At 41.6% G+C, this 6,917-nt stretch overlaps 2 protein-coding genes across 2 annotated transcripts; both read left to right on the top strand.

The window, feature by feature from the left end:
- The first annotated feature begins 1,162 nt into the window (after positions 1–1,162).
- Positions 1,163–4,478, top strand: LOC110890563. The gene is made up of 2 exons (XM_022138178.1): positions 1,163–2,705; positions 2,812–4,478. The coding sequence occupies exons 1-2, from the start codon at positions 1,163–1,165 to the stop codon at positions 4,476–4,478; spliced, it is 3,210 nt and encodes a 1,069-aa protein (XP_021993870.1).
- A 380-nt stretch (positions 4,479–4,858) lies between these two features.
- On the top strand, positions 4,859–6,367 carry LOC110890557. The gene has a single exon (XM_022138176.1). The coding sequence runs from the start codon at positions 4,859–4,861 to the stop codon at positions 6,365–6,367; it is 1,509 nt and encodes a 502-aa protein (XP_021993868.1).
- Positions 6,368–6,917: the final 550 nt, after the last annotated feature.

Genomic DNA, 6,917 nt, shown 5'->3' with positions numbered 1-6,917 from the left:
ACAGGTGTCACATATATGGACTTTGTTAAACCATATCGTATGAGTTCCAATACTCATTTGGTTTACGAAACCTCATACTATCCAATCCCCCGATTTAGGTCCGGTTATTTATGTAGTTATCTATATAGGGTGCCGTTTGATTCCGTGATCCCTCTAGCTTTGCTTGGTTGTTGTTCAAAACTTCTAAGCACCCTCAAGTGAGTACATAGCAATGGCGATTTTTGTTCCTCTCTGATCCTTTGATTTTTCGTGAAAGTATGTATAACAGTCTGTGATTAGAGGCTCTTTCTTGCATCTATAACGAACTAGTTTTTATTCTTGATCGTTTAATCTAGGGTTTTTTCTTTGTTTTTTCAATCGCCGCCTGATTTCATGATCTTTGTTTTTCGATTTTCATGGGATAGGTTTTTGCTAGGTTAGGGTTTTATTTTCTCTTGTCTGCCGTTTTTTGTTTATTTGGTGCTCTAGGGTTTCTTGTACATGCTTGGTGATACGTGGTCTGAAGGAGGGAGTGGTCTTTTTTCAATGGATGAACGTACGAAGTCGGCTGACTTTGTTTCTGGTGATCGTAGTAAACCTCCGTTTCTGGGCAAGGGTATTACTGGTCGTGTGGTTAAGATTGATGGCAATACAATGCTTCCTCGTCGTGGAACAGTTACTGAACCTAAGAAAATAAATATTATCGATGAACTTACAAAGATTACGGGTGATTTCTTGTTCATCATAGAACATCATAGAACTAACCACAGAACAACTTGTACGAAAGGTCGAATTTCGATTCTGTATACCCTCCCTCTCTCCTGGGCGATTTCTTGTTCATCATGAACCCTAGATTTTCTTTGAGATTCGTTTGTATAACAGTCTGTGATTAGAGTTTGTTCATCAAATCTCTATAACGAACTAGTTAGCAATAGTAATCAATCTGAAATTAGGGTTTTTTTTCGTTTCTTTCTCAATCGCCACCATAGTTGCTGCTTAGAGATCCTTTCATATTAATCTGGTTGTTATTGGTCGCGGTTAACTGAGATTAATTTAGCTAGATTGATACTCTGGATTAATGTGTTAAGGATTGATATCGGCGCTAGGGTTTCAGGATTAGGGTTTTTTTTGTTTTCGGTTCTTGGCTGGCTGGAGTTGTTGTGTCTTTTGGTTTGACGCGAGCATGGAGGGTAGAAGTGATGGTAATCCTTTGTTGAAGGAAGGAGCCACTCCGGGGACGGAAGAAAAATCACCACCGGTACGTGGGATTGGATTGCGGGTGACGAATATTGAGGGTAACAACCTGTTTCCTAGGCGGGGTATGTATTCAACCAATAACAGTTCAATCCTTGATGGTTTGTTCGAAATTTCTAAGCCTGTGGAGGGGGATATTCATTCTGCATGTGGGGGGAAGTTTGAGACGGCAATGCAAGCGTCCCATGCAAACCCTAGTGGGGTCCCTAATGTAAACCCTAATACGGCTGAAAAGGGTTTGTTGAACAATCAGATTGGTGCGCATGGAAGTCAGAATGTCCAAAGGGATCCAGGTAAGCAGCCGTTATCTTATGCGGACTCTATTGGTGCGTCTAGTTCCAGGAAGATTAACTTTAGATCCCTTGCAAGTCCGATTGCTTATGAGGGTTGTGATGTTGTCTTGCCGAAAGCATCTGTTAGACTTGTTAGAGATAAACTTGCTAATACGTTATATGGATACTTCCTTGGTGATCGTGTTGCATTCCCGGTTGTTGACTACTTCGTGAGGAATAATTGGAAGAAATATGGCCTTCAAAAATCTATGATGAATGCGAGTGGCTTTTTCTTTTTTAAGTTTGCGGATGAAACTGGTATGATGAATGCTATGAAAGAAGGTCCTTGGATCATTCGCTCACAACCGCTTTTTCTAAATGTATGGTCCCCATCGTTGAAGCTGGAAAAAAAGGAAGTTAAAACTGTTCAAGTTTGGGTTAAGATACACGAGGTTCCACTAGCTGCGTATACGGAGGATGGATTAAGCATGATTGCAACGGCTATTGGTAAACCTATGGCATTAGACACGTACACTACGTCAATGTGCTTAGACTCTTGGGGTAGGAGTAGCTTTGCTAGAGCTTTGGTTGAGATTTCGGCTGAAACTGAGTTCAAAGAGGAAATTGTGATTGCAGTTCCGGATGTGGACGGGGAGGGTTTTGTAAAGGAAAGGGTGTATGTGGAGTACGAATGGAGCCCTCATCGATGCTCCTTTTGCAAGGTTTTTGGGCATAATGATGGAGCTTGTCCGAGGCAAGTCAGGCAGGTCACGAAGGCTCCGACAACTAATCAAAAGGCTAATCAAGTCTCTAATCCAAAAGGCCCCTCGAAAAAACCAATGGTAGACAAGGACGGGTTTATGGATGTGGATGCTAGGAAAACGGCTAAGAGAACGGGGTTCCCGGTTAACAAACAAAAACAGAAATTTGAATATCGTCCGGTGGGGTTAAAAACTAGTGGTGGGGTTAATAAACCAACCCCAACACCTAGCTTTACCTCAAACAATCCTTTTGATGTGTTAAACGATTCGAGGAATGACCACGAAGCTGGTGGAAGCGGAGTAGGGGATGATAAAGATGAGTCGGATGATGACGAGGTACAAGAAGTATATAATGAGACGGCTGATTTTCTTGTCAAAGACACTAGGAGACCTGAAACTAAACAAGGGGCAAGCACTCCTTTTTCGGCGGTTAATAATGGTTAGTCTTGCTTCGTGGAATATAAGGGGGTTGAACCGCCCTCTAAAGCAAACGGAGGTTCGACAGGCTGTTAAGGATTATAGTTTGAGTTTGTGTGCAATTCTAGAGTCGCATGTTGATGTTAGTAGACTGAGCCATGTGTGCAGATCTGTGTTTCGCTCATGGGATTGGACGTCTAATGGAGCTCGATGTAGCAAAGGTACTAGGATTATTATAGGATGGAATCCAGCTGTTTTTGATGTTATGGTGTTGTCTCAGACTGACCAGGTTATTCATTTACAACTCTTCTTCAAGAAAGATAACAAAATAGCTTTTTGTTCGGTTGTTTACGCGGCTAATTATTATGTGACTCGAAGGGAGCTATGGCACCATCTTTCTATGCACAAAAGTTTTGTTGGCGATAATCCATGGTTTATTATGGGAGATTTCAACTCAGCGTTAAACTTAGAGGATAAATCGGTGGGGGCTTCTTCGGTTACTCGTAGTATGATAGAGTTCCAAGAGTGTGTGGATGATCTCGAAATGTTTGATATTAATCGAACCGGTCTTCATTTCACATGGAGTCAGAAGCCGAAAAAGGGAATTGGTTTACTAAAAAAGATTGATAGAGTTCTCGGTAATACCCCCTTCGTGAGCAAGTTTCCGAATGCTGTTGCTTTTTTCCAGCCGTATCGTCTATCGGATCATTGCCCGTGTGTTTTAAAGCTCCCAGATGCAGATATTTTGAAACATCGGTCGTTTAAATTCGCAAATTTTCTTGTTTTTAAACCTGAATTTTGTGATATTTTGAAGAGGGTGTGGGATTCTAGAGTAAATGGAGTGCACCAGTTCTGCGTTGTTAAACGTCTTCGGCTTCTAAAGAAGCCTCTCCGTGCACTATTATTTAAGCAAGGTAACTTGCATAAAAAAGTTGAGGCTCTCCGAGAGAAGCTTGATGTCATTCAGAATTCTATTGATAAACGGCCGGATATTGAGAGTCTTCGGGTTGAGGAAGCTACTTTAAGTGCTGAATACCAAGAAGCCTTATTGGATGAGGAGCGTTTTCTGAAACAGAAATCCAAGGTAGACTGGTTGAGAGCTGGGGATATGAACACGGCTTTTTTCCACTCATCGCTAAAGAGCAAGAATCATCGTAGCCGTATTGATGTTATCCGTGATACTGGGGGTGTTATCCATGAGGGCAATCAGGTTTATCAAGCGTTTGTTGATCATTATGAAAAGTTTTTGGGTTGTAGGGGCGATACATCACTAAATCCGGCTCCGGATTTTTTTACTAATGTATTGGACCCGAATATTGCTAATCATATGTGTAGACAGGTAACTGAAGATGAGGTAAAGAATGCTATGTTCTCTATTGGCATTGACAAGGCTCCTGGTCCAGACGGCTTTACGGCAGCTTTTTTCAAGAGTGCGTGGCATATTGTTGGTAATGATGTCTCAAGGGCTATTATCGATTTTTTTGACACAGGTAATCTTCTCCGAGAGTTAAACCACACTCTTATCGTGCTAGTGCCAAAGGTTCCTTCCCCATCGGTTGTGACTGACTTCAGACCGATAGCTTGTTGTAATGTCATATATAAATGCATTAGCAAGATTCTTGCGGAGAGAGTGAAGGTGGCTTTGAATAATATTGTCAGCAAAAACCAATCTGCGTTTGTCCCAGGAAGAAAGATTTCTGATAATATTCTGTTAACCCAAGAATTGATGCACAATTATCATAGAAACTCTGGTCCCCCAAGATGTGCGTTTAAAGTTGATATCCAAAAGGCCTAAGATACAGTTGATTGGAAGTTCCTTAATAATATCTTGCTTGGCTTTGGGTTTAGCAACAAGATGGTCAATTGGATCATGGTGTGTGTCTCTACTGCTTCGTACTCTGTTTGTGTCAACGGTAATGTACACGGGTATTTCAAAGGTAACCGGGGGCTTCGTCAGGGTGATCCGCTCTCCCCGTATCTATTTACTCTGGTGATGGAGGTTCTCACGGGCATTCTGCATCATATGATCAGGATCGACTCTTCTTTTAAATTTCATAACAAATGTGAGAAGCAGCAAATAATCAACTTATGTTTTGCTGACGATTTGTTCCTGTTTGCTAGAGGGGAAATTGCTTCGGCCAGGTGTATTATGAATTCTCTCTCTGATTTTCTAAAATGTCGGGGTTGGTGCCTAGTATCCAGAAAAGCACGGTGTTCTTTTGTAATGTCCCAAGTTATATAAAAAGTGCTATTCTGAACATTATGCCGTTTAAGGAGGGATCCTTGCCTGTGCGTTATCTTGGTGTGCCCCTTATTTCATCGGGGCTCTTTTATAAAGACTGTAGTACTTTGATGGACAGTCTTGACAAACGAATCAAGCATTGGCGTAACAAACTGCTCTCGTTTGTTGGAAGATTGCAGCTCATTATTTCCGTCTTGTCTTCTATGCATATTTTCTGGTCGTCTGTCTTTCTTTTGCCGAATAGAGTCATTCATGAATTGGAAGCAAAGATGAGGAATTTTCTGTGGTCCCAAGATGTTGCGTTCCAAAAAGGTAAAGCGAAGGTGTCTTGGAAAGTCGTTTGTCTTCCTAAGTATGAAGGTGGTTTGGGAATTCGGCGATTAGGGGATGTAAACAAAGCTCTCATGACTAATCATATTTGGAGTATTGTCACGAAGAGAAATTCGTTGTGGGTGGAGTGGGTGCACAGCTACAGGTTAAAAGGTAAAAATTTCTGGATTTCAAAGATTATTTCGAATAGCTGCTATTCTTGGAGAAAACTTCTTCAGCTTAGACCGCAAATGAGACAATATTTTTGGTCGGATATCGGAGATGGTACTAGGACCTCGGCTTGGTATGATTCTTGGTGTGAGCTAGGGCCGCTTGGGAATTTCATCTTGCCTAGAACCATTGCTAATGCAGGTTTTCGGCTTGAGGATTCTGTGTCTCAAATCCAGTTAAATGGAGAGTGGAAATGGCCGGTTGCTTGGAGGGATTTATTTCCAGTCTTAATTCAGCTAGATCAATTCCACATTACTCCGAACAAACTTGACAGAGTCATGTGGCGAGATGGTAATGATAGGAACGATTTTTCGACCTCGTGTGTGTGGAATTCGATTCGGTATAAGGAAACGGAAGTAGAATGGAGTACTATCGTCTGGTTCACTCAATGTATACCGCGGCACGCGTTTCTCATGTGGCTGATCATGCGAGGCAAATTACTCACGCAGGATAAAATTCTAAACTGGGATTTATCTCGTCGGAAAAATATGAACATGATGTGTTGTTTATTATGCTATGCTAATCACGATTCCCATAGCCATTTGCCTAATCACGATTCGGCAAAAGTTTGGGATATGGTGAAACGAAAGGTGGGTATGGATTCGGTTCAACCCAAATGGGCAGATATTGTGGATTGGTTGCTTATTCGGTCCAAATCTAAGCTAGCTACGGATTATGTGGCTAGAGTGGTGGTTGCGGCTACGGCTTACATTATTTGGCAGGAGCGCAATGCTAGGATTTTCAAAAACCAGTTAAGACCTCCAGAGACTGTTGGTGCTCATATAATACAATTGGTTCGATACAAATTAATGGGCGCGAGACTGAAGAATACTGGTAATGTTCGCAGGCTTCTAAGCGAATGGGATGTTCATGGCAAAGAGATATTGGACGATGGTGGCTAACTAGTTGTTGAATTGTATTTTGTTTTTTCCTAGTTGTCAGGCTAGTTGCTTTTGTGTTGGTTTTGTAGTTGCTTGAGTGTGGTGTTTTGGCTTACTTTCATGGGGTATGCCTCATGATTGAACTAGTGTAGACTCCCTACACTACTTGGTTTGTTTTGTTTGTTGATATATAAAATCACCGGGGTAACCCTTTACCCAAAAAAAACTTACAAAGATTACGACCCCAGTTAACTTAGACATGAAGCAACCGGAATGCGAGACAAGTAAGAGTCAGAATGGTCAAGAAGGGTTACAAGGAGCTGATGAGAATGGGGGAAGCAGTTCGAAACCTATGTCCTATGCAGATTCATTGCTTGGAAATAAGTCTTCAAAGGTGAATTTTCGTTCTCTGGTAAGTGATTCAGTGCATGAGGGGTGTGATGTTCTTCCAAGAGAATCTGTGCGTAGTGTTCAAGATAAGATGGCAAATACCTTGGTTGGTTATTTTCTCGGGGATCGAGTGGCTTACCCTGTAGTAGACTATTATGTGCGTAACAATTGGAAAAAATAT

This window comes from Helianthus annuus, chromosome 2, assembly GCF_002127325.2.
Source record: "Helianthus annuus cultivar XRQ/B chromosome 2, HanXRQr2.0-SUNRISE, whole genome shotgun sequence".
Classification (NCBI taxonomy): Eukaryota; Viridiplantae; Streptophyta; class Magnoliopsida; order Asterales; family Asteraceae; genus Helianthus; species Helianthus annuus.
The sequence above is the reverse complement of the archived record's forward strand: the minus strand, read 5'-3'. Positions and strand labels throughout refer to the sequence as shown.

Coding starts and splice junctions, on each gene's coding strand:
- LOC110890557 (XM_022138176.1), top strand. CDS start 4,859: ATGTCGGGGTTGGTGCCTAGTATCCAGAAAAGCACGGTGTTCTTTTGT.
- LOC110890563 (XM_022138178.1), top strand. CDS start 1,163: ATGGAGGGTAGAAGTGATGGTAATCCTTTGTTGAAGGAAGGAGCCACT. Junction 2,706..2,811: donor TTTTTCGGCGGTTAATAATG/GTTAGTCTTGCT, acceptor GTGCAATTCTAG/AGTCGCATGTTGATGTTAGT.